The 26,919-nt window shown below is 41.1% G+C and overlaps 2 protein-coding genes and 1 long non-coding RNA gene across 5 annotated transcripts in view; 2 read left to right on the plus strand and 1 right to left on the minus strand.

Moving 5' to 3' along the window:
• The window catches only part of LOC104605431 (Transducin/WD40 repeat-like superfamily protein), a 33,156-nt gene extending 11,489 nt beyond the window's left edge, over positions 1-21,667 (minus strand). Inside the window, exon 1 of the mRNA XM_010270201.3 lies at positions 20,883-21,667. Coding sequence (XP_010268503.1) covers positions 20,883-21,517 — 635 coding nt within the window. The 5' untranslated portion in view covers positions 21,518-21,667. The remainder of the gene's footprint in view (positions 1-20,882) is intronic.
• LOC148789775 (uncharacterized) lies at positions 417-20,873 on the plus strand. 3 transcript variants are annotated; one of them, XR_016079505.1, is made up of 4 exons: positions 458-2,367; positions 13,683-15,620; positions 15,698-15,810; positions 15,915-16,252. It is a non-coding gene; the product is annotated as an uncharacterized LOC148789775 (long non-coding RNA). The 3 variants fall into 3 exon arrangements; XR_016079506.1 differs by having other exon boundaries at positions 13,724-15,620; XR_016079504.1 differs by lacking the exons at positions 15,698-15,810; positions 15,915-16,252 and adding an exon at positions 20,661-20,873 and having other exon boundaries at positions 417-2,367; positions 13,683-13,881.
• An 11-nt stretch (positions 21,668-21,678) lies between the features above and the next one.
• On the plus strand, positions 21,679-26,700 carry LOC104605429 (chaperone). The gene is made up of 3 exons (XM_088893223.1): positions 21,679-21,830; positions 22,097-22,265; positions 26,324-26,700. The coding sequence occupies exons 2-3, from the start codon at positions 22,153-22,155 to the stop codon at positions 26,541-26,543; spliced, it is 333 nt and encodes a 110-aa protein (XP_088749349.1). The 5' UTR covers positions 21,679-21,830; positions 22,097-22,152; the 3' UTR covers positions 26,544-26,700.
• The last annotated feature ends 219 nt before the right edge of the window (positions 26,701-26,919 follow it).

Below are 26,919 nucleotides of genomic sequence, written 5' to 3' on the forward strand. Positions count from 1 at the left end.
GCTTACCCCTACCTAACTTTAACTTCAGCTTCTAAGGAGCTCACAACCTGCTCAATAAAATATTCACTAAAAGGCAAAGCAATATGTCATTAAGTTCAGTCACCTCAGCTGTTACAGAATGACCCCTAAATAATAAAATATGCATATGACATGGCTTCTTTTTTTCTTTTCTTTGCTTCTGTTTGTGTATCTTTCCTTTTTCTTATTTTGTTTTTGGGAAGGGGGTGGGAGGGGATGTTCTATGCCTGAATTTTGTATTGGTAGTTTGGTGCTTATAATTACCATTTACTACTTAATCTACCCTCTGAATAAAGTGTGCTAAGGAAAAAGGCAAAACACAACCCCAACTCCAGAGACCAGATTGGGGTTGACAACAAACTCATAAAGAGAAAATTTAGTAGGGGCATGCTCCCCCCTCCCCCCCCCCCCCCCCCTTTTATCTGATACAGACTTTACTCTTGACAAGAGTGTCAAATCCACTGGCCAATAATATTATTAGCCACTATCCCACCCATAGCCATAAGGCAGTCACCAGTGGATAACACCGATTCATCGACCAGACATAAATTACCCAATTATGGGTAATCTCAAAACAAAATCTTGTTATATTCTTCAAAAAAAAAATAATAAAACACATCAAAGCCTACCGAGTTTCTTTAAGGAAAACGTGATCTTTTCCTCAATTTTATTTTATGAAGCAGCAAATATACCATTCCTTCTCTTGGGGGTGTGGGTTGGAGGTAACATTGATATTAAACCAGTGACAAGTAATGGCGCTTCATTTTTTTATCACTTACCTTAATATGATAACAAAAAAGCATGGATACAATAGGTTTTGCCTTGTCAAAGTGTTGGAATTTGTTCTAAGTGTGGATACAATATAGTCCTAACATGACTAATTACGGAAAACATCTAGCTGGATCAATTCTGCCTTAAAGCGTTTTTTTTTTTTATTTTGACAATTGCCTTTAAGATGTTTTTAAGTACAAAAGAAATGAAAAAACAAGAAGAAGCAAAAAACAAAAGGAAAGATTAGTCATTACAATTGGCAGAGTCTAAATAGCTTTTATGGTGCATCCAGGTTCAGGATATGATACCCAGATACTTGTACAAGGGTGCCATATTATAGGGCTGTTAACGGATCAGACAAGCCTGAGCCGAACTGACCCAATTATATAGGATCTGGGTCTGTATTGTGTGTCCTAATTATAACTGAGTGGGAATCAGCTTTCATTGTTCTGAACCAATTAAAACCCAACTGACTATATTTAATTGTATATATAATTATGAATATGCATAATGGTACATTACAAAGATGCCCCCGTCTAATACCTATTTTTCTCTTTCATCATAAAATACTATGTATCTTTCTCGTGATAGACTTGTAATATTATCATATAATGATGTTCAAATGTGTCACTCTACAAATAACTAGGTTTATTATCAAATTACAGGTTAAACGTATACCTGTCAATTATGACTGGGTCTTATTGGGTCAAACCCAATAGTCCTGATTACAGACCCTATAAGTTCCAGTTCAGAACTGGTTCTGCACATTTACTTATCAGGTCAGGTCCGGCTCTACTCTGACCTGGACCAAACCCAACCTGACCCGATCCATTATGGCACATGCTTCAAGGTAACATAGGGATCATGTCAGGTAAACATGTCATTCTGCACATCACTCACCAGCAATGTATTAGTGTTAGCAAGGACACACGGCGGTTAGGCAGTTAAAACTAAAATACACTGACCTGGCAAGACAGCTGTACAGGATTCAAGATTGCAACTAATCTGCCTTCCCGCCACTTATAAATATGTAAATGTCTCTTGTATTTAATACATGGAAAACAGAGAAGTACATCTGACAACTCTGATTTTTTTTCGTTGCAACCTTATTGCAAACTCCTTTTACCGCCATTTGCTTTTCTTCTGTTGCAACCTTATCGCAAACTCTTTCCTGCGCTGAGCTTTTCTCACTTCATCGCAAACCCAACGGTTTGTCATGGTATCAGAGCCTTGACAATGATCAAGACTCACTGCGTGTCTCTTCTTGCTGTGTAGGCTCCATCCCGTTTCCGACGGACTAAACTCTCATCGGCTGGTGGTCAACATTCTGGTACATCTATCGGTTCTTGCAGAAATCAAGAAACTCTGTTTTCAAGAAACCAATGATGAGCACAGATTTGGATCCAAGTTCCCCATATTATCTGCATCCCTCTGATAATCCTGGAGCCATTCTGGTTTCTTGCCCACAACTACTTCACTTGGCAGCGTGCGATGCGCATTACTCTGAGAGCAAAAAACAAATACGGATTTGTGGACGGTTCATTGCAGAGGCCAAGTCCGTCTACGATAGAAGAGCAGGTATGGATCAAAGTTAATGATCTTCAACTCTCTGGCTCGTGAGCTCCATGAAAGTGTTTTTTTTTTTAACAGTGAATATTCAGATTTGTAAAATCAAAGTCAAAGATAGTACAACTTAGGGAGAAGCACGAGATGCTACCTCCCCTTTAAAGAGGGGAGATGGAAGAAACCATCAACCCTTTAGTTAAAGAACATAACAAAGGAAAAAGAAAATTACAATGAAGCCCAATACAATGAAACCCGAGTAGCCCCTTGTTTAGCAAGATAATCAGCCAAGGCATTAGCCGATCTACCCAGCCACTGAACTCTAACTGTCATACCCCTCAATAGCCATTTAACCTTTTTTAAAATATCCTTAAAGTTCCAAGTGACAGTACCGGGGTCAGCCAACCATCCTACTACCACCTTGGAGTCTCCTTCAATTATTAAATTTTGCACTCCGAGTTGATAGGCAATCTGTACCCCCTGTGCCGCAGCTAGGAGTTCAGCCCTCACAGAGTCTCCTATTCCCACCGGTCCCGAAAAAAAGGCAATAATGTTGCTGTTCTCATCTCTCAGTACACCACCAATCCCAGACGGTCCTGGGTTACCCTGACTACTTCCGCCAAAGTTCAGCTCCATCGGCGGAGTCCAAGTTACTTGGAAGCTCCATGAAACTGTTGAATACACGGAATCGGCTAGAGATATGTGGAAAGAACTTGAGGAATGCTTCTCTCAAGGGAAAGATGCAAGAATCTATCAACTCAAATGAGATCTTTCCACCCTGAACCAGGGAGGTCTTCCAGTTGCCTCATATTTCACAAAGCTGAAAGGCCTTTGGGATGAGCTAGGTAATTTGTCACCCATTCCTAACTGTGATTGCGGAAGCAATTGCAGCGCGATCAAGGAAATGATGGCAGATCGAGAGAAAGACAGGCTATGTTGAGACACAAATAAAGGGAATACAAGTGTACAAGAAAAGGCCACACCAGCCTTTAAAGAATGTAACTAACAGCCAACCACTAGAACAAACTAACTAACAAACTGGACAAGTGGAGAGGCGGGTATAACAGAATTGTAACAGCAGTATAGAGATAAGGAAAGGAAGCTAGGAGGGGATTATCGATTTGGGAATACAATCTCTCTCTCTCTCTCATTCAGGAGGCAAGCTCCCTCGAAAGAGTCCCTGAGTTAGGCAGTCCCTAACAAGTTGGTATCAAAACCAAGATGCCAAGCACAAGGTCATCCGCAATGGAGAACAGAGTCGACAACATGGAAGGAGAAATGCAAAGAATATCGGCTGACGTCAAAGAAATTAAAGAAAGCTTTGCATCCTTGCTTGAACGACTGGCACAGGCACCACCTGCGCCGAATCGAAAGAGCGCAGTGACACCAGTCATCGAAGCGGATCAAGAACAGCAAGAGTTGAGTTTCCCATCTTCGCAAAGGGAGATCCCACATCCTGGCTTCTGTGAACAGAAAGATACTTCGATTACCACGACACACAGGGACCTGATTGTGTTCCATTAGCTTCTGCACACTTGGAAGGAGAGGCGATCGTCTGGTACCAGTGGTACCGGTGACGGCACCCAAGAGCCACATGGACAAACTTCACCGACGCCTTAACCATGCGATTTGGAGTCTCGACTTTTGAGAACTATGATGAAAGCCTCTCTAAGCTACAACAGACCGGCTCCGTCCAAGATTATCAGATGGCGTTCGAAAGACTAGTTGTGCGCGTGCAAGGCTGGCCAGAAAGCGCGCTTGTCGGCAGTTTTGTTGGTGGACTCAGGGAAGAATTGTGGCTGGAGGTACAAGCCATGCAGCCCACCACCGTTCTTGAAGCAGCAGCATTAGCTCGACTACATGAAGACAAACTAAATCGGGCAAGAAGGATTAATCAACCTCTGGGAGCTGCGGTCATACTAGGTATACCGAACCCAGAACCAGGTATCTTGGGTAAACCAGAGCCCAGATCAAGAGTAGGAATCACAGGCAAGGACGCCAACTCTGGTTCAGGCCCCGGCTCAGCCAAGAGGTTAACTTGGGATGAGATGCAAGCCCGACGGGAAAAGGGCCTTTGCTATGCATGTGGAGACAAATTCGGGCCGAACCATCGCTGTAAGATCCCTCAAGTTTTCTTCCTTCAACCTGAAACCGAATATGTCGAGCAATCAACAGACATTGAAGAGCCAATGAATACCCGGAAGTATTCATTACCCAAACAACCAAGAATGGGGGCAATGGACAAAGGAATACCCGGAAGTATCCCTACAAGCCTTGACCGGTCTTGCTTCTTCTCAAACTATGAGTAATCGGACTGGTACAAGGGCGCCATGTGTCAGTTCTGATAGACAGTGGCAGCACTCTCAATTTCATTACCCAAACATTGGTCAGACAACTAGGGATTCTGGTCCAACCATGTACAGCCTTCCGGGTGCACGTAGCTAATGGAGCAACCTGGTGTGCGACAGTACGTGCACAGAATTAAAGATGAAGATACAAGGACACGAGTTCGAGGTAGATCTGCACCCCCTAGAAATCAGTGGAGCAGATGTAATTCTCGGAGTCCAATGATCAAGGCAACTAGGGCCGGTGATATGTGATTGGGCCCGCCTCACCATGGATTTTCAAGTGGGCAGCTCACAGGTGCATATTCAAGGGCAGCTGTCCAAGGGTCCAGGACCCATTAGTCTTGCCTCCCTAAGGAAACAGGCAGCAGACCCAGCCCACATCATATTAATGCAGATAGACTCCCACGGGAACGGCCCCATTCTAGCCCAAGGAAGCAGATCCGAAGAAGGCCGCACACAACTACAACAGCTACTTCAAAAGTTCTCAATGATCTTCCAGGAACCTAAGGAACAGATTTCAGGTGGATATGCAAAGGGAATCACATCGAACCAGAGGCATTGGTGGTATGGTTAGGTCTCCCAATTGAGGATGCAACTTGGGAACCTTACTTGAATTTACAGAATAGATTTCCACATCTTGACCTTGAGGGCAAGGTCGCTTTCAAGGGAGGAGGGACTGTTGAGACAAATAAAGGGAATACAAGTGTACAAGAAAAGGCCACGCCAGCCTTTAAAGAATGTAACTAACAGCCACCACTAGAACAAACTAACTAACAAACTGGACAAGTGGAGAGGCGGGTATAACAGAATTGTAACAGCGGTATATATAAATAAGGAAATGAAGCTAGGAGGGGATTATCGATTTGGGAATACAATCTCTCTTTCTTTCTCTCTCTCTCTATCTCTCTCTCTCTCATTCAGGAGGCAGGCTCCCTCGAAAGAGTCCCTGAGTTAGGCAGTCCCTAACAGGCTATACCAATTCTTGATGGGTCTGAATGATGTCTTCAATAATGTCAGATCCACAATTCTGGCTACAAAACCACTCCTTACCATAAATCGGGCCTATGCGCTAATAGTTCAAGACGAGAAATATCAAGTTCTGATGACTTAGAAAGCTACGTATCCTCCAGATGCTGCTGCCAATTGCCTCCAAATCTGGTGATCGGAATTCCAACCCTCGGACCAAAGTATGGTGCGAGCATTGTAAGCGCCAAAGCCACTCTAAGGATAGGTGCTACGAGCTGATTGGATATCCTGATGGATGGGAGAAGCGGAAGCCAAATCGTGGAACCAAGACGAAGGCTGATTCTGCCGGAGGTTCACAAGTTGCGGCTGCAGCAACCATTGGACCTGCCCAAGCCACACCAATATCTCTCACACCTGAACAATACAACCAACTCTTACGTTTATTGAATACGGACATCCAGTCTCTTTGTGCTTCAAATATGTCTGGTAAGAGTTACTCCACCACAGTTGGTCCTTCTGATTGGATTCTTGATAGTGGGGCATCTGATCACATCACCCCAATGAAGTCTTTATCTGCATCATGAATCGCTACCTTTCCCTCTATCAATAAACTTGCTAGATGGTTCTGTTTTGTCTGCCACACATAAAGGCTCAGCCATGATAAGCCCAAGACTCCTTATTCATGATGTACTATGTGTTCCTAGTTTTCGATACAACTTGCTGTCCATAAGTAAACTCACCACACAATTACACTGCACTGCTGTGTTTTCTCCTACTTCATGTGTAATTCAGGACCCAATATCCATGACTGTGATTAGCAAAGGGGTGCTGACCATGGGATCTACTGCCTTCAGCCTGCACATCCCTCTGTTGCTCTTTCAATCACTAATAAAGACAGCTACAGTACTTGGCACAGAAGACTCAAACATGCATCATCAAAACAGTTATTCCATCTCTCTGACCGCAGCATTATGTTGGGACCCAAACACTCCCTCCGAACCCAACTATAGGAGTGGAGCAGGCCACCACCGAGCAGCATTTCACTAGAAGACAGAGAGACTAGCGTGACACGCGGCAGAGCCTCCCAGAGTTAGTTACACTGCCACCAGAAGATATTCTCTCCATGATTGCATACATGTAGGCCAGCTATATAAGGCCCTGATCAGGTAATAAGTGGCGTAAATGAATATCCCTTTCACCTCTCTCTCTGAGTCATTTTCTTCCTACCTTTCCCCTTTCCCTCCCATCTTCTGTTTCAGGAGGTTAAGCCACCCTCGAAGGGGCTTCTGAGGTGAGCGGTAACTCATCAGATTGGTATCAGAGCCAAGCTATCCAAATCCCAGGCTTCACGATGCCACAGACACGTTCCACTACCGTGGATGAAAGGGTCAACCAGCTTGAGGTTGGATTTCACCAGGTGTTGAACGAACTCGAGGAACTCAAAGTGGTCATCTCCAGCTTCGTCTCTCAGCAACAGTCCGGCGAGACCAGTCACCTAGCAGGAGCGGAAGCCTCTGCTTCCAGTAGCCAAAGAACAGGGGATTACCCCACCGGAAAAGTCACTAAGATCAACTTTCCCAACTATTCCGATGGAGATCCCATTCCTTGGATCTTCCGAGCAGAAAGATATTTCGAATACCACGAAACTCCCGTACACCAGTGTGTCTCCATCGCCTCCATTCATCTAGAAGGAGATGCGATTCTATGGCTCCAGTGGTATCGCCGAAATCATCCCCAGGTAACTTGGGCGAAGTTCACTGAAGCTTTGTGCATTCGCTTTGGGCCGAAGGCGTTCGTGGACTACGACGAGCTGATCACCCAGTTGAAGCAAACTGGAACGGTAGCAGAGTACCAGTTCGAGTTCGAGCGGATGGCGACCAAGGTACACGGCTGGCCAGAGAAAGCCTTAGTAGGATGTTTTGTGGGAGGTCTCAGAGAGGATATCCGTCTGGAGGTGAGGGCTCTCCGTCCGACGACTATCATGGCTGCGGTGGGATTGGCTCACCTACAAGAAGAAAGAATCGACAACCTTCGTAGAGCTAGCAAACCGACCTACCCAAGTTTGAGGACTCCTCCACAGGTCAATCAGCAACCCATGAAACCGGCCCACTATGCCCTTCAAACGTCTCTCATGGGCTGAGATGCAAGCCCGACGCAAGAAAGGCCCTTGTTATAACTGTGATGATAAGTTTGGACCGGCCGGGTCTAGCGGGTGTTTCTCCTACAGACAGAGGAAGAGCCGGAAGATACAGACCCAGAGCACTTAAATGACTGTGAACTGATTCCAGACGGACCAGAAGGAAGATTGGTGGGCCAGACCGTGATGATTTTGATTGATAGTGGCTCTACCCTGAATTTCATCACTTGTCGTTTGGCTAAGCAACTAGGTATGACCATACAACCCACTCCTCTCTTTTCAATCCATGTGGCTAATGGGAGTCAGATGTCATGTAATGGTGTATGTAAGAAGGAAAAAATCCTCATACAAGGCCATAATTTTGTGGTGGATCTCCACCCATTGGATTTCCCGAGGGTTGATATTATTTTGAGGGTTCATTGGTTGCATGGCCTGGGCCTTGCTCTATGTGATTGGGCCAAAATGACAATGGATTTTAACCAGGATGGCCAGTCTTGTCATTTACAAGGGGTGCGGCCCCTAGTCCACAAAGTGACACTTTAGCCTCCATGATATGGGCCTCCAAGGATGCTGGCCAACCCATATTTATGCACTTAGGCATTTGGCCCGCAGTCCCAATTCTGGACAACCAGGGCTGTGTTCACCCCACAGAAGCCCAACACAAGGCCTTACGATCGATACTCGATCAGTTTGCCGATGTATTCAAGGAGCCGAACCAATTACCTCCACCCTGGGCTCATGATCATCAGATACCTCTCTTACCCGGTTCTAATCCAACCAATGTGAGGACATATAGATACCCTTACTTTCAGAAGCTGGAAATTGAGAAGGCAATGAGAGAACTATTGGAAAAAGGGCATATACATACCAGCACCAGCCCTTTTTCATCTCCTATACTCTTAGTAAAGAAGAAGGATGGTAGTTGGCGCTTTTGCATAGATTACCGGGCCTTGAATCAGATTACTGTGAAGGACAAGTTTCCTATACCCCTCATTGACGAACTATTGGATGAGTTAGGAGAGGCACGAGTGTTCTCCAAATTAGACCTGAGGTCCGGGTATCATCAGATTCGGGTCTACCAGGCTGACATCCACAAGACGGCCTTTAGGACCCACGATGGCCATTATGAGTTTTAGGTTATGCCTTTTGGATTCACCAACACCCCTCCACCTTTCAGGCCCTCATGAATGACATCTTCAGGCCATTTCTAAGGCGATTTATTCTGGTATTTTTCGATGATATTCCGGTGTACAGCAGGGATTGGAACACACATATGGAACATCTGAAACTCACCCTCACAACTCTAAAGGGGCACCAGTTACATGCCAAAATGACAAACTGTTCCTTTGGACAAGGACAAATTCAGTACTTAGGCCATGTGGTTGCAGCAGGTCGGGTCATGGCAGACCCAGAAAAGGTAGACGCCATCCAGAAGTGGCCCAAGCCCACTACTGTAAAGGCTCTGTGGGGCTTTCTTGGGCTTACCGGATATTATAGGCGCTTCATTAAGGAGTATGGGCTTATGGACACCCCTCTAACGTGTCTATTAAAGAAGGATTCCTTCAGTTGAACTGATAAAGCCCAACGGGCTTTTGAAGACTTGAAGACAGCAGTTTCCAGCCCTCCAGTCCTCACTCTTCCAGACTTCTCTCAGCCCTTTGAAATAGAATGTGATGCGTCGGGTGTAGTAGGGGCCGTCTTGATGCAGAAAGGGCAGCCCATTGCTTATTTCAGCAAGGCTCTCTCAGCAGCTCACCAAAGTCAGTCCACTTATGTCAAAGAAATGATGGTTGTTGTAATGGCAGTGCAAAAGTGGCGTGCATACCTATTGGGACGCCAATTTGTTATTAGGACAGACCAACGAAGTTTGAAGTACATAGCAGAGCAAAGGGTGCACACCCTGGAGCAGCAAAAATGGCTTAGTAAACTAAAGGGATTTGACTACCTCATAGAATATAAGCCGGGGCCCGCAAACAGAGTAGCTGATGCCTTGTCACGAGTAGAAGAGTTGGCCCATCTGACCTACTCTTAGCCCAGCTTCCCTTTGTTTGAAGCTATATGGCAAGAAGCCAAGTTTGATCCGCAATTGCGGGTCATTAGAGATAAGTGGAGGCGAGACCCTTCACAAGTTGTTGGCTACCAAGTTGTGGGGCCTGATCTTTTCTTTAGGGGTCGGTTTGTTGTTGCCCAGAATTCGGCCCACAAAGCTGAACTGCTAAGGTTGTTCATGACTCCGCCTTGTGAGGGCACTCAGGGGTGCTACGGACCCTAAAGAGGCTCAACAGCGACTATCATTGGGTAGGAATGTGTACGGATGTATTACAATATGTATCCGAATGCCAAACCTGCCAACAGCAGAAATACTCATCACAGTCTCCCGCTGGCCTTCTACAACCTCTCAAGATTCCAGATCAAGTGTGGGAAGACCTTTCCATGGACTTCATCACGGGTCTACCTCATTCTGCAAGAAAGGAGGTTATCATGGTAATGGTTGACCGTCTCACCAAGTACAGCCATTTCTCTGCATTACCTCACCCTTACACCGCAGCAATGGTGGCTGACATCTTCATCCGGGACGTCGCCAAGCTGCATGGAACCCCAAGATCCATTGTCTCAGATCGGGACCCTACTTTCCTCAGTTCATTCTGGAAGGAATATTTTCGGTTGCAAGGAACCCAACTGCACCCCTCCATGAGTTATCACCCGCAGGCTGATGGGCAGACTGAAGTTCTTAATCGTTGCTTGGAAGCCTACCTTAGATGTTTCAAAGGGGAAAAGCCTCGACAGTGGGCTCACTGGCTTCCGTGGGCATACTAGTACAATTCGACTTATCAGTCGGCTGTTGGAATGACACCCTTCAAAGCTCTATATGGCAGAGAACCTCCCCCCATATTACCTTATGAATATGGGTCATCCAAGGTGGTAGAAGTAGAGACCCGTCTACTTGCAAGAGACAAGATTCTTAGATTGCTTAAGTCCAACTTGACAAAAGCCCAACAACGAATGAAGGCCCGTTATGATACTCACCACCGCCCGTTAGAATTTCAGGTGGGTGACTTCGTTTACCTTAAGCTCCAACCTTACCGCCAGATTCAGTAGTAAGACAGGCTTGGCACAAGCTAGCACCCAGGTATTATGGGCCTTATAAGGTTCTGGAGAGAGTGGGCCTTGTTGCTTATCAGTTGGACCTCCCTGCAACCTCAAAGCTTCATCCAGTGTTTCACATCTCACTTCTTAAGAAGGCAGTGGGAAATCATACACCTATCTCACCCAACTTACCCCAATTCACTGAAGAAGGGGACATTGACACGAAGCCTATCAGAATTGTGGATTTCCGTTGGGTTCGACGAGGCAGTCAGGTTGTGCCAAAAGCCAAGGTAGAATGGGTTGGGCTTCCTCCAGATGATGCCACTTGGGAACCTTATCTTAGGCTGAATGAGAGGTTTCCAAACCTAGACCTTGAGGGCAAGGTCAATGCTAAGGGGGAGGAATTATTGGGATCCAAACACTCCCTCCGAACCCAACTATAGGAGTGGAGCAGGCCACCACCGAGCAGCATTTCACTAGAAGAGAGAGGGCTAGCGTGACACGCGGCAGATAGACCTGTTCATGGGCCCGCGGGCTTAACCTCGGGCCAAAAAGCCCAACCCGCAATAAATTCGAGCCGGGCTCAGGATTTGCCAAAATAGCCCAGCCCGAGCCCGGCCCGGCCCGACCTATACTTAAACCTAAATAAAACCCCTAGTCGAGACATCTGTCTCTTCCCATTCTTTTTTTCAGCCGACCCTTCATCTCCAATCTCCAGTTCTCCACATCCTCCACAATGCACTGTTCTCATCCTCACACTCTCAGGCAGCCACAACCGGCGAGGCGGCGAACGTTCACCGGCGCAACAACTCCGGCGGCGGCGGTGAGCTCTCTCTCTCTCTCTCTCTCTTTCTCAAACGCAAACTGATCAAGTGATCCTTGTCAAAATCGTAGGTCAAGCTCGCAGTTCACAGACCACAGTCACCGATTCACCGCGACAGTGAGTCCTCTTTAGTGTTTACTGTTTTTATAACAGTTGGTCCTATTGTTTCTGAACAAGGCAAAACCGCAGAAGTGGCTAGTTTCTTCTCTCTGTCTAGGAACAATTAATATACAGAAATAATCAAATAATATTAAACAACAAAATAAGAGAAATGTTGTAACTTGTAAGCCATAAAAGAGGGATGGGGTGAGAACTGAGAACTTGTTAGTGCTTGAAGCAGAAACATCAGGAGACTCAGCCACTCAGGACACAGTGGAGATGATGTCATGATAAACCCCACTCGGTCCGAGTGGCAGCACTTGGGAGAGTTGGTGGCTTGTATTGGGTTCACGTCCGATACATGGAGATTTCGACCTGTTTACCCCACTCCAAACCGATCATCCCTCCGTTTTCTTTCTTGATGGTGCTTACTCATATTGCTTTTACAGATTTCAGCAGTAATACCCATTGAATGAATGCGACTTGTATTGATATTTTTACTTTTACAACAAAACACCTTCTCTTGAAATTTTGCAGCTTGGCTTCCTCTTGTCAATTTTCCCTCTTTGAGGGGGCTAAGCTAACCAGGGATCTCATAATTAGTCCCCTCTCCCGAAAAAAAAAAAAACCCAGAAATACATGGCTTTCTGCTGTAACCAACTGACAATGATGCTTAGCCATGTCTCAGGCAGAAGAAGCTTTAGGACCCAGTTCAGTCTTTGGAACACAGGAAGGAGAGAAAAACATTAACTACACTGACCCAATAAGGTAAAAGGGTGTCCGTACTAAGGAAAGAAGAAGAAGAAGGGCTGAACAGAAGCAGAGACAATAGAACTGTCGTGTGCACTGATTAGCTTTATTCATGTTTTCTATTTAAATAAAAAAAAATATGGGCTTGTGGGTGTGTGGTAGGTAGCCAATTGGTCACTTGTAAAAGTTTGTGTGCTTTGATCCACAAATCTATGGGCCCAAAACTGTTCTTCACCCCCCATTAACCTAATGGGGCATGGACATGATTGGTTTTTTTCACAGAAGGGCATATATCTATATTGTTGTCCTTAAGAGCTGAATTGTTTGGATTAATCAGGCTGAGACTATGAACCACGTTAGAGTTCACAGTTAGAAGCAGGACAGCATATAGAGCATCTTCTAAACCCGTTTAATTTGACCTATCCCATTCCCATGTTTGTCCCGACCCTCTACAGGGCACGGTCCAAATAGGGAGACTAGACCAGCCCAAAAGAAAAAGAGCATTTGAGTTATGGGTACGGATGAATTTTGACATTTTTTTCCTGCATTTCATAGTTTGGAAAGATCAGCATTTAGCATAGAAGGCATATGCGAGAAAGAGGACTGTGACACAAAGATTGAAAAGATTTTGACAATGTAAATAAATTCAGAATTTATATTATTTTTTAATGTAAATAAATTCTGATTTATATTGATTATTGAATTCAGAATTTATATTGAATTTATATTCTTTTTTAATGTAAATAAATTCTGATTTATATAGATAATTGAATTCAGAATTTATATTGAATTTATATTCTTTTTTAATGTAAATAAATTTTGATTTATATTGATTATTGAATTCAGAATTTATATTCTTTTTTAATGTAAATAAATTCTGATTTATATTGATTATTGAATTTAGAATTTATATTGAATTTATATTCTTTTTTAATGTAAATAAATTCTGATTTATATTGATTATTGAATTCAGAATTTATATTGGATAATCTGCAATTGGTTTTTTTTGCAAATTCAAAAATTATATTCTTTTTTAATGTAAACAAATTGTAGAAATTTCTTTTAGTTTTTTATTTAATATATGCTTGTCTTATTGATAAAATTAGAATTCATTATGCAGATTATTTCATATTTAATAATTATTGTCATGTCAATGGCAAGTGAAAATGCGGTTGCTGGAGTAGATATAGTTGATGATGACTATCAAGAGTTTGACCAGACTTCCACTAAGAAAAGATTGACATCTAAGGTGTGGGAAGAAATGGAAAACATTAATTCGAAGAAGGCACGATGTAAGCACTGCATGAAAATATTACAAGGTAAGTCAAGTAAGGGAACTACTCACTTGAAGCGTCATTTAGAGCGTTGCCCTAGACGTAGAATTCAGGATATTAGACAGTACAAAGTAACTATTCAATCAAACACTGATGGGAGTACTTCTTTGAAAAACTACAAATTTGATCAACAAGAGTCCCGTAGGGCATTATCAATTTTTCTTGTATGTGGAAAACACCCTTTTACTACTGTTGAAAAACCTGGTTTTAGATTCTTTGTTCAATCTATAAATCCTGAATTTAAAAATGTGAGTAGGCATACTGCTAAAAGAGATATCATGTCTAGTTATGTGAAAGAGAGAGGGTGTCAAAAGTGATTTGTCTAATACACTTGGTCGGATTTGTTTAACTTCCGATAATTGGAGATCTGAGCACACTGATGATGAATTCATGTGTATAACTGCTCATTGGATTGAACACAATTGGAAGTTACAGAAAAGAATTATTCGCTTTAAAGCTTTGGCACCTCCTTTTGATGGACTGTCTTTAGTAGATGAGGTAGCCATGTGCTTAAGCGAATGGAATATTGATCAGAAATTTTTTAGCATCACATTAGATAATGCTAGTTACAATGATGTGATGGCTAACTCTTTGAAATTGAGATCTTCAATACATAAATCTTTGGTGTGTGGTGGTGATTTTTTCAAAATTCGTTGTTGTAGCCATATTTTGAATCTTATTGTGCAAGCTGGTTTGAATATTGTTGATGATGTTGTTTGTAAGATTCGGGATGGTGTGAAAAATATAAAGAAATCAGCTGCCCGGAAGCATAGGTTTTATGAACTTGCTGAAAAAAGTTTTCACTTAAACACAACTAGAAGATTGAGGTTAGATATGTGTGTGAGATGGAATTCAACTTATTTGATGCTTGAACATGCCATTTATTATAAGCAAGTCTTACAACATTGGGGGCAAAGGGATAATATTTTTAAAATGTTTATGCTTTCGGAAGAAGAATGGGGAAAAGTGGATAAGCTTCACAAGTTCTTAAAGGTTTTTTATGATGTTACTTGCATGTTTTCAGCCACTAAGTACCCTAATTCAAACATTTACTTCAAGGGAGTGTGGATGATTCATAGACATTTGATGTTAGTAAGGAACCTCAGAATTTTATGACTGACATGGTTAGAAAAATGAAGGAGAAATTTGATAAATATGGGGCTGAATATAGTATGATTTTGTCTGGTGCTGCTGTGTTGGATCCTCGTTGCAAGATTAAGTTAGTGGAGTATTGTTTTGATAAACTTTATGGGGATGAAGCTGAGGAGCATGTTAATGCTATAACTAAAACTCTCCATGATTTGTTTAATGAATACAAAGAAAATTTTTCCTCCACCTCCTTTATTCGATCTTCTAGTCAATTTGACATGAGTGAGAGAAATGATAATGGTGATGGGTTTGAGGATTATGAGCAACTTTTGAATTCAAAAAGAAAGATTCAAAGTGAAAAAACTCAATTAGACCTTTACTTGGAGGAACAAAACCTTGATATCAAAGCAGATGTTGATGTTTTGGAGTATTGGAATAAGAATTCACTTAGGTATCCTGAATTGGCATCAATGGCTCGAGATATTTTGGCTATTCCTATTTCCACAGTTGCATCGAATCTGCATTTAGCATTGGAAAGAAGGTGATCAATCCTTGGAGAAGTTCACTCAAGTCCAAGACAATTCGAGCTTTGGTTTGTCTTGAAGATTGGCTTTATACACAAGGCCTTGTATTAGGTAATTTTTTTTATTTATTGTTTATTAAAATATATGATTCATTGAAATTTTCTAATAGATTTTCCAATTGTATGCAGGGGGATCAAGTTTGTTAGGGGCTTCTTCAGGATCAAGCTTGTTAGAAGAGGATGGATAATCAAATAGTAATGATGATGATGATGAAAATGTTGAACTTGATGATATGTTTTAGGTATTATAATAACATATATTTCCATTATTTATTTGTCATTTGACATGATAACAAATTATATATGTGACATGGGTACTGAATTTATCTCTTATTTTCTTTTGTAGGATGGCTTGGAACTTGGAAGTTGGAATGTTCAATCTTGTTGGTGAATTCAAGAATGAATGGAGATGGCTAGAAGCCTAGAACATGTTTTATTTGATATGGCCATATGGACAATGAAGTCTTTTATTTTATTTTTTAGAATGGCTTGGAACTTGAGAGTTGGAATATTCCATCTTGTTGGTGAATTCAAGAATGGATGGAGAATATGTTTTATGGATTTTGTTTGTTTTATTCAGATTATTTTTTTATGACTTTGGAGGAACATGAACTTGAAGTTATATGAATTTAGTTTTAGTGTGTGATGCTATTTGTAGGAATATGAACCTATATGATTTGCTCTTATGTGTTTTATTTCAGATTTGCCTTGGTTGTATAGTAACAACCAAACAACAGGGAATATATTAAACAACCTTAAAGAAGGTTGTTGATTGAATTGATTCACTTGATTGTAAGAAAAAAAGAATGAAATTAAAATGGGTTATGTGATGCCCATTTGAATAAATTTTTTGATTTAAGAATGTAAAATTGTGTCTATTTAAATAAGGGAAAAATATCTGAATTAAAATAGATAATGTAGGAAAAATTTTAAATTTCTTTTATTAGGTCGGGCCCGGGCTCGGGCTCAGGCTTTGGGCTTTTTGTCAGGGCCAGGCTCGGGCCCAAGTTCTAGGCCCGTTGGTCGGGCCGGGCTCGGGCTCGGGCCTATCATTTTTTCATTAATGAAGACTAAAAGCCCGGCCCGGCCCGGCCCATGAACAGGTCTAGCGGTAAAGCCTCCCAGAGTTAGTTACACTGCCACCAGAAGATATTCTCTCCATGATTGCATACATGTAGGCCAGCTATATAAGGCCCTGATCATGTAATAAGTGGCGTGAATGAATATCCCTTTCATCTCTCTCTCCGAGTCATTTTCTTCCTACCTTTCCCCTTTCCCTCCCATCTTCTGTTTCAGGAGATTAAGCCACCCTTGAAGGGGCTTCCGAGGTGAACGGTAACTCATCACATTACTCCACCAAAACATGCATGTGACGTATGTGAACGGGCCAAGCAAACTCCCACTCCATTCCCAATAAGTGTGTCTCGAGCCTCTGCTCCATCTGATCTGATCCACTGTGATATTTGGGGTCCCTACCACACTCCAACACATGATGGTGCTCATTACTTCCTATCCATTGTTGATGACTACAACCACACAACTTGGATTTTCCTTATGAAACACAAATCAGATACATACTCTCTCTTGGTTTCATTCTGTAATATGGTGCGCACACAATTCAATACAGTTGTACGTGCAGTAAGATCTAACAATGGTAAAGAATTTCTATCAGGGCCCATGCAGTCCTATTTCATGAATAATGATATCATGCATCAACATTCATGTGTTGATTCCCCTCAACAAAACGGGATTGTTGAGAGGAAACATAGGCATCTACTTGAGGTGGCCAGATCATTGTGATTCCAAGCTTCGCTGCCGATATCATTTTGGGGAGAATGCGTTCTGACTGCAGCCTACATCATAAATTACCTTCTTGCAGTCCCTTTACAAAGAAAAACACCCTATAAGATGCTACTTGACAAAACCCCTAGTCATGAGCATTTCCGTACATTTGGGTGTCTATGCTATGCCCAAGAACGACCTCCCAACAAGGACATATTCGCCCCATGTGCTTCTTGTTGTATAGTCGTGGGTTACCCTTATGGTCAAAAGGGGTACAAGGTGTACAACCTTGAAACTGGTAGGTTCTTTACATCTCGAGATGTGTCATTCTATGAGGATGTTTTCCCTTTTCAACAGCAACACACATCACCATCAGACAACAATCCGGGTATTGCCATCCCTTTACCACAAAATGATGATCCCTTCATTGATCCAGCAATCCATCACAATTCAATTGATGTTGGTCCCATCTCAGAGCCCGTTAGCACTTCTCTCACCGACATCAATTCAGGAGAGCCACCCACAGAGATCCATTAATTGAAGGTTCATAATACATATCCACCACAGAGCCATCTGAATCCAGTCTTGTTCACAACACCTGTGTTCAGCCCTCACGACCTTACCGTGACAGATGATAGCCTGCACACCTAAAGGATTACATTTGCAACATTCCCACTTCCTTGACTACCCTGAATGCTACTGCTTCTCTACCCCCAGAATCAACCTCTTATTCTCAAGCCATCAAGGATCCAAATTGGTGTACAGCAATGGATGATGAAATTGCTGCTCTAAAACATAACCATACCTGGACAATTGTTGATCTACCACCTGGGAAGAAACCCATCGGCTCCAAATGGGTTTACAAATTAAAACTTCGGACGGATGGTACAATCGAGCGATATAAAGCTTGTCTCGTAGCCATGGGATACAACCAAATTGAAGGACAAGACTACCATGATACATATGCACCCGTTGCAAAATTGACAACATTGTGTTGCTTGTTGGCCCTTGCTGCTATTAAAGGGTGGGCTCTGCACCAACTAGATGTCAATAATGCCTTCTTACATGGTGATTTGATAGAAGAAGTATACATGTCCATTCCCTTGGGGTTACCTAAACAAGCAAAGAACAAAGTCTGCAAACTTCAAAAGTCCTTGTATGGACTTAAACAAGCATCCCGCTGCTGGTTTGAGAAGTTTGTTGCTGCTCTTCGTAAGTTTGGATTCACCCAGTCTATGGCAGATTATTCTCTTTTCACATCCACTCAACCAGATTCCTTCGTGAACGTTCTTTTATATGTTGATGACTTGGTCATTGCAGGCAATGACCCAGTTCGTTTGCTGCCCTCAAAGCCCACCTCAATGAATGCTTTCATCTCAAGGATCTAGGCCCACTTCGGTATTTTTTGGGCTTGGAGGACAGACTCAGGCATCTTTGATTGTCAACATAAGTATGCCTTGGACATCATTACTGAAACTGGAATGATTGAATCTAATACCGTCTCACATCCCATGGAACAACAACGACAATTCGTAGACATGGATAACCCATTACTAGAAGACCCTTCACAATACAGAAGATTGGTGGGCCGCCTCATGAAATTGACCATTACACGGCCTGAACTCAGCTTTCCAGTCCATATGCTTTCACAATTCCTACATGCTCCACGGGAGGAACACATGCAAGCCGCCAAGAGGATAGTTCGATACATTAAAACTAATCCAACACAAGCCATCTTCTTTTCTTCCTCTTAAGCTTTATCCCTTCATGCTTATTGTGATTCAGATTGAGCCACGTGTCCTTTAATGCGTCAATCCACAACTGGATATGTTACTATGTTGGGAACATCTGTCCTCTCTTGGAAGACGAAGAAACAAGCCACAGTCTCCCGTTCGTCTGCTGAAGTTGAATATCGGGCTATGGCAATTAGACTTGTTCATGGGCCAGGCCGGGCCAGGCTCGGGCCGGGCTTTTACTCATCATTAATGGAAATACGCTAGGCCCGAGCCTGAGCCCGAAGCCCGACCTAATAAAAAAAATTACAATTTTCCCTATTCAAATTAGAATTAAAAATTCAGATGGTTTTTTTTCCTATTTAAATGAACAATGGGCCTACAAGATGGGTTTTTCCTTTTCTTTTACGTTTTAAAACACAGTTTTACATTCTTAAATCAAGAAATTTATTCAAATGGACATAATCACATAACCCAATTTAAATCTAATTTTAGGTCGGGCCGGGCTATTTTGACAAAACCCGAGCCTGGCTCGAATTTATTGTGGGTCAGGCTTTTTGGCCCGAGTTTAAGCCCGTGGGCCTATAAACATGTTCAAGCCCATCAGGGGGCCAGGCCGGGTCGGGCCGGCCCGTCGGGCCACCCGGCCCATGAACAGGTCTAATGGCAATGGCCACAAGCGAGTTCATTTGGCTACTACATGTTCTTTGTGACCTTACACTCTCCTTGACACAACCCATCCAACTCTTTTGTGATAGTCAAGCAGCCATACACATCGCCACCAATCCTATCTTTCGCGAAAGAACGAAACACATTGACATCGACTGTCACTTTGTCCAAGAATATGTACAAAAGAAGACTATTCAACTGCAACATCTTTCTACCAGATCCTAGACTACCGATTTGTTCACCAAAACTCTCGGGGCAGACCAATTCCATTTTCTCCGTTCCAAGTTGGGCGTACCAAACTCCAACTTGAGAGGGGGTGTTAGCAAGGACACACGGCGGTTAGGCAGTTAAAACTAAAATATGCTGACCTGGCAAGACAGCTATACAGGATTCAAGATTGCAACTAATCTGCCTTCCCGTCACTTATAAATATGTAAATCTCTCTTGTATTTAATACATGGAAAACAGAGAAGTACATCTGACAACTATGATTTTCTTTCGTTGCAAACTCTTTCCTGCGCTGAGATTTTTTCACTTCATCGCAAACCTGACGGTTTGTCAATTAGAAAGTAAAACCAGTGTACCATTACTCATACTATATATGTCATTCTGTCATAACCCCTTCTAGCAACCAGATGATCCAAATCTCAACCAACCTAGTGTACCATTGATCATACTATATTGGCCATTAAAATTCGGGAGACTGGACAGATAACACATCTAACCCCTGTTGGTTTTAAGCCATGATCCAATCAGAAAGTGGATCAGTTATCAATTAAATTCTCTGAAACAAACTTGGAAGCTAAAATTGGATTCTATGATTTACAAGACTTTCAGAAAGTGTAACCCATCCAAGATCATACTCACAAAATGACTAATGAAGTTTTTATGCCTGTGAATTGTTGCAGAATAAGGTAGACATGCATGATCAATAATGAAGACCAAAGCAACAGCAAATAAAATAATGAGGAACTCATCGAAATATGATCACCATTGCCTGTAAAGAACTTCTAATTAACTAACAAGCAGAAGGATGAAAAGGATGTGAAAATAGAGAGATATCACTTATATACTAATGGTTTGCATAAAGTAAAGCATGTGAATTAAGAGCACGATAGAAGTTCTCTTACCAGTTGCCCTTGAACTGAGAAACTGCTCCACCGGGTTTCCTTTGATCCCAATACTGAAGACTGAATCCTAAGCCCCCAGTCGCAAACTCGGCTGGTGAAGCCCACTTGGCTGCTGTATAAGACACCAACCCATGGCTATCGAAGACCCGACGGTAATTCAATTTAGAATCCCCAATAGTTACTAAATTCACCCTCCCATCTTCACCCACGCTAACACATTCAGAACCAGTACCTTGCAAATCAATTCCCGAAATGGGTCCAGCATGGAATGACTTCTCAGCGAGTGAGAGCTCCGATTCAAGAGAAGCATCGACCGGGTCAGTGAAGAGGAAGTGGAGAGAACCCATATAGGTGGATGCCGCGACGAGAGGTTTTTGAGGGATTTGAGAAACTCTGAGGGTCGAAATTCTGGCGGGAGATGCCCACGAAGATTGAAGGTGGAGGTTTGATGGGTTCGAGCGGTTCAGGGCCTGAATCTCGATCGAGGAAACATCGGAATCGGAGTCGTGGAGCGCAAGAACAGCGAATCTCTCGAATGCAGAGAGGGGAGAAAGCCAGCGAAGGGCGTCTATGTATTTCGGTTGTGAGATTCTGTGGATTTGCAGTGTCCCTACACCTTCGGCCACCATCGCCATTGTTAGGGGATTTCTGAGGTTTTGCTACTTTGCTACTCTCCACTGGGTGGGAAAATCTTTTTGTTCCGGAGCTTCCAAAATATACATTTACCTAAATGCCCCTGAATTTTCAACTTATTCATTCAATATTTTCGTATAAAATGTCGTTGCCAGCGTTAATGTTCAGAAACCGTTCTCCTTATCTTCTTCTTCTTTCCGAGAGGATCAGAAAAATAGAGGAAGCTCGGACCCAATTGGGGCAGGAAGCGAAATCTGACTGGAAATTTGAGAACCCATCACTAGATTGTCTCTGTCCGTTGATACCCGCGGCCAGGTATACTCTTCCCCTCCCTCACAGCAAATTGTGGTGTCTATTTCTTATGATTTCAGTTGATATGCAAAGAAAAAGCCTAGTTGCTTTGAAATTCTCAGTGGATTTTGAAGATTTCTCTCATTCTCTCTCTTTAGAATGTTCTTTCTGTTTCTTTGTCAAGAGTGGGAAATAAGGAGTTCTGATTGCTTTTTCTGTAACTTGACAGAGAATTCATTAGTGATTGATGATTGGCTACAACTTTGACATTTTTTTTTCCTTTTTTTCAGTTTGGTCGTTGGAAGGTTGTGAACGAGTTGAGGAATTAAGCAAAGGTCGGGAAATAATGGAAAATATCACAGCGAGTGAATTAGCAGGGTTTGGTGTTGGTACTCTCTTACTTTGTGCCACTATTGCGGCCCCCAAAGTGGATGCCTTCATTTCAGCTTCTCAAAGGAGGTGAGGCTATCTTTGCTTTGCGTTGGGTTCTGTTTGTGGGTGTTAGTCGGTCAAGTATTTTAGTTCATGCAGCTTTTGACTGTAAACAAGAGCAGAAAAGAAAACTGAGAAAAATAATCTTAATATGACATTCCTATTTGCTAGGATGAACTGCTTTTAAGTATAATTGATAAAATAAGCAAACTTGTTGTTTATTAACCTATTTGCTTTTGGATTTATTTCTGTTGGTTTTTTGTTTTCTTGTTGAAGATTCTAGTTGGGTTTAGTTTAAGGAAATTAAGATTATTTTTAGGTTGTATTCTTAGGCTGAATTTGGCAAATCTTTCCATGTGGTCTTGTAGCTTTGGCAAGCTCGGAGGGCCAAAAATTGGCCCTTTTCTGTTCCGTTTCTGGGAAGATCAGAAGATGTATGTCCAAAAAGACTCAAGAAGATCAAAATTGGCAAATTTTGGGAAATTTCAAATGAAGCTTTTGAATTTTCCCATGTGATAAATAGCCTTTAAATGTGTTTTTGAAAGCTTTTCTTGTAATGTCTTTTGAAGGGCTATACAAAGGGGTAGCCCAACCCCAAACCGTAATCCCCCCAACCCAGGTGCAGGCAGGATTCGATCCCAAGTCTCCCCAACCCAGCTGGTTGCCACCTTGCATGTTTCTGAAAACTTAGTATGTGGAGCCACTTACAAAACAAGTCTTCATCTTTAAAAACAAGACCCAAAAGTTCAATGCATCGTTTGACCATGTAGAGCTGTTGGATGATCTTTGTAAAAAAGACTTCTCAAATGGCACTTAGTTTTGCTTGGTCACTGGATTGAGTATCAAATACACAAAGGTATTTAGGCCCCGTTCGTTTTTTGGTAAGTTACTTATCCGGGTAAATGCACTTACCCGGGTAAGTGTTTCCCAGGAAAAACTTACCTAAGTAATTGCATTTATCCATGTTTTCTTATTTCTCAAGGTAATGACCATTTTAGTCATAAAAATCAATTATTAAAAGGGGCATTTTTGTCCCATTTAAATGTTAGCAACTTTCCTCCTAGGTGGAAAAAGTTATTTACCCACCTAGGAGATGGGTATCACTTTGCCAGGAAAATAAACTTTTCCCGGTCCCCACATTAATATGAAAAATGAACATGGTATTCTTGGTCAATGGAAACCAAAATCCCATTGACCAACTTTCCCCCTTCTCAAAATCCAAAAAAAGAATGCCCCCTTAGTTAAACCTTTGAAGGTTATAAGAAAATAAAATCTAAATTTGCTATTGATGTAGAAGGCATCAACAGAACAAGGCAGTGGAAAGTAAGTTCCTGACTTAAGAAATAAGGTTATGAAGAATAAATTACAAGGAAAAAATTGTCATTGTCCCTTCACAAAAAGCTATGGATATAAAGGAAAAGAATAGTTATGGAACTATATCTGTTATAAAATGAATGTTGACTCCCTTTTCCTTCCTCTTTAACGCCATATTAAAATGGAGTGCAGAACGTTGTATTTGCTTATTCAAGCCTATTAATTTTAATAACTATTGGGCTGTCAATGGGTTGGGCAGACCTGATAGACCCAAACCAAGCCAACCCAATTATATAGGGTATGTATTATAATTGGGTCGGCATCAGTTGTGGTTGTTCCAAATCGGTTCTGCACATACTCATTGGGTTGGGACTTAGGGCTTGTTTGTTTCCTCTTAGCTCTTAGCTCTTATCTCTTAAGAGGAATCTTTAACTTTAAGAGAAAATTAGTTGTTTATTTCCTCTTATCTCTTATCTCTTAAAGTGCAATCATACAACTTTTTGTTTTTCAATGTACTCCAAAAAGACGAACACAAACTTTCATATATGGGGTCAAAATGGATATTTGATAGTTTTCAGAATTCAGAATTTAGAATGTAGAACAACATTCTCTACATTCAAAGTTCAGAGGAAAGAAAAGTTCGTCAATACCAATATACCTCTTAATGTAATTATTACACTTTCAGATGTCAGACTTAAGAACAAACTAACATGCCCTTAGTCTACCTAGACCCCTACCAGACCTGACCAATTGACAACACTACATAATTAAGGGTTCATTTGGTTCATACTTCATAAACAGGATCAGAATTGGAATCGGAATCAGAATCACCTATTCCTAATGTCTGTTAGGTTTAGTCAGGAATCGGAATCAGATTCCAGTTGTTGTTTAGTTCATTTGGAGTTGAAATCAGAATCACTTGAAATTTTCAATTTTATATTAGTCTATTTATTATTTTATTAAAACTTGTATTAACATTTTATGAATATATAATTATTATGTTATTCATAATTTGTTATTATTACTTTATTGGCATTTAATAATTAATATCTTATTATTTATCATTAATTTATGAATATTTTGTTAATATAGTGTTATTTTATAATGACTTTAATATTATTTTCTTATTAGTCTGTTAATTATTCTATTATTTTTGTTTATTATTTTAAAATTAATTTATTATTATTTAATAAATAAGTATTTTGTTATACTTATATTATTTTATTAATATTTTACTAATATTATTTCTATTTAATTATTAATATATTCTTATTTTATTATTATTATCTTATTGTTACTTTATAATATTTTATTATTTAACTATTAATGTTTTATTGTTATTTCATAAATTGGTTATTAATATTGTATTATTATTATTATTATTATTAGGGTTTGGGGTTTTTTGTCATGAATTCTTTACTTTTTTACAAACTTTGCCCCATTCCCTCCTTAGAGGGGGAGGTGAAATGGCCATTGCCCATATGGGGGAATCCCATTCCACCAAAAATGGGAACCAGAATCAATGGTCCATTCCGATTCTGATTCCAGGCACCTATTCCAGGAAACCAAATGGACCCTAAGATTGTATTTATCTTAAATAAGCAAATAAGATTGTGCTTTTAAAGTGCAAAATCAAGAATTGTGCTTTTAAAGCTCAAAATCAAGAATTAGGATCTGTGCTTTGGGTTTAAAAGTGGTTCAGCTTCAGAATGTAATATTTTTAAAAGCTACTGCTATCAAATATTCAAAACACTTTTTGGCTCACTTTTGTTTCCCACTATCAAAGCTCAAAAGCAAAAGCTTAGCCAAATGGGACCCAAATTATTTTATGAATTTTTATCACTATGCGAATCAATCGATTAAACAGGATTTGTGCAACCAAATTGGCATATTTTTGTTTTTAAGGCTGTGTTTGGTTGCAATGCAAATAAATTTGCACTGATGTAAAACCAATCAGTGCAAACGATTTGAGTGTAAATTATGATATATTTTTGTTTCAAATCTTAACTTATTTTGTTTGACTGTAGTAAAAATGAAGTAAATTAAGATACCAAGCAGAATGAAGTAAAACTTAAAATAAAATTAAACAAGAATTTGCATTTTTTTCATTTGCACTCCCATACATTTATACTAGTGCAAATAAAATTGCACTTCAAGTCTGCAACCAAACATAGACTAAGGTGGCAAAATATGCCATTACAATATCCTTATGTTGATTGAAGAACTTTTAGACCGAGATCTCTATCACCTATTTACACTAATGTTTTCAAACTGTTATTGACCCGGGTTGTTGAACTAGTGGCCCGGTGACCCAGGCAGCTGACTGGGTCCTGGGTGTTTTGACAGTTCTGACCCGGTCCAAACCCACCACCCATCCAGCTTTCCTGATAAATAATCTGGAGTTTAAGTACCCGTTTGGGAGGGCTTTCATGCAGCGGTTTATGACGTTATATGAGCTTAGAAGCTTGAAATGCCATGAAGCCGTGTTTGATAAAAATCCGAAAAGCCAGGAATAGGCTTACATGAATTGTAAAATGGACTTTGGTGAACTCAGGTAGCTTCTCCAAAGCGGCTCAGTCAACACAGAAGCCCTTCCAAACGGGCTCTAAACTGATTTGTACTTCTATGCACTGATTTTCCTTTTTATTTATAGAAATACTGACATCAGTGCTGGCCATGCTTACAGTCTGTATTAATATGGTTTAGGTTCATAATCATGTTGAAACTTCTTTTTGGATTTGGTGATGACAACTAACTCATTATATACACAGTTCCCTTGGTATGTGCAAAAGATGCGGTGATTTGAGGATGATACCTTGCACAAGATGTAAGGGAGTTGGATCTGTCAAAGGTGGACTGTTCAATTTTGGCTTTGTAGATGACATATTTCAGCAATTCGGGGGTAGTGGGATGAAGGGGAAGTCCATCTCTTGCACCCAATGCCAAGCCAGAGGACACATGCCCTGTCCCATCTGTTCTAATCTGCCATAAGTGTGCTCACCAGACATTCTTTTCCCCTTTTATACTTCAAAGTATCATTGTAATATACAAGTATACAACCTATTGGAAAATTCACTTCTATATTGTTGTTGTAGTAATTGATAAATCATATCTGAATTATTAAATCATATAGTCAGTTTCTGGTCTATTGATTTTTTTTTAATCAAGGTCTATTGAGTTCTATTCTATGTTTCTTAGCTGAGCTCTGGCCCCAAGCTGACTAAATCTATCAAATTAATAATCTAGTCTATATGTTTTTCAATATGGTGGATCTTGTCAGGAAGCAATCAAATTGGTGAGAAGAAGGGGAAGAGAATTATATAAACCTTAATTTCCTTCTATCTTCAATCACAACAAACCTGGTTGA

Source organism: Nelumbo nucifera, chromosome 8 (genome assembly GCF_055504915.1).
Source record: "Nelumbo nucifera cultivar China Antique chromosome 8, China Antique-T2T, whole genome shotgun sequence".
NCBI lineage: Eukaryota > Viridiplantae > Streptophyta > Magnoliopsida > Proteales > Nelumbonaceae > Nelumbo > Nelumbo nucifera.

Coding starts and splice junctions, on each gene's coding strand:
- LOC104605429 (XM_088893223.1), top strand. CDS start 22,153: ATGGAAAATATCACAGCGAGTGAATTAGCAGGGTTTGGTGTTGGTACT. Junction 22,266..26,323: donor ATTTCAGCTTCTCAAAGGAG/GTGAGGCTATCT, acceptor TTATATACACAG/TTCCCTTGGTATGTGCAAAA.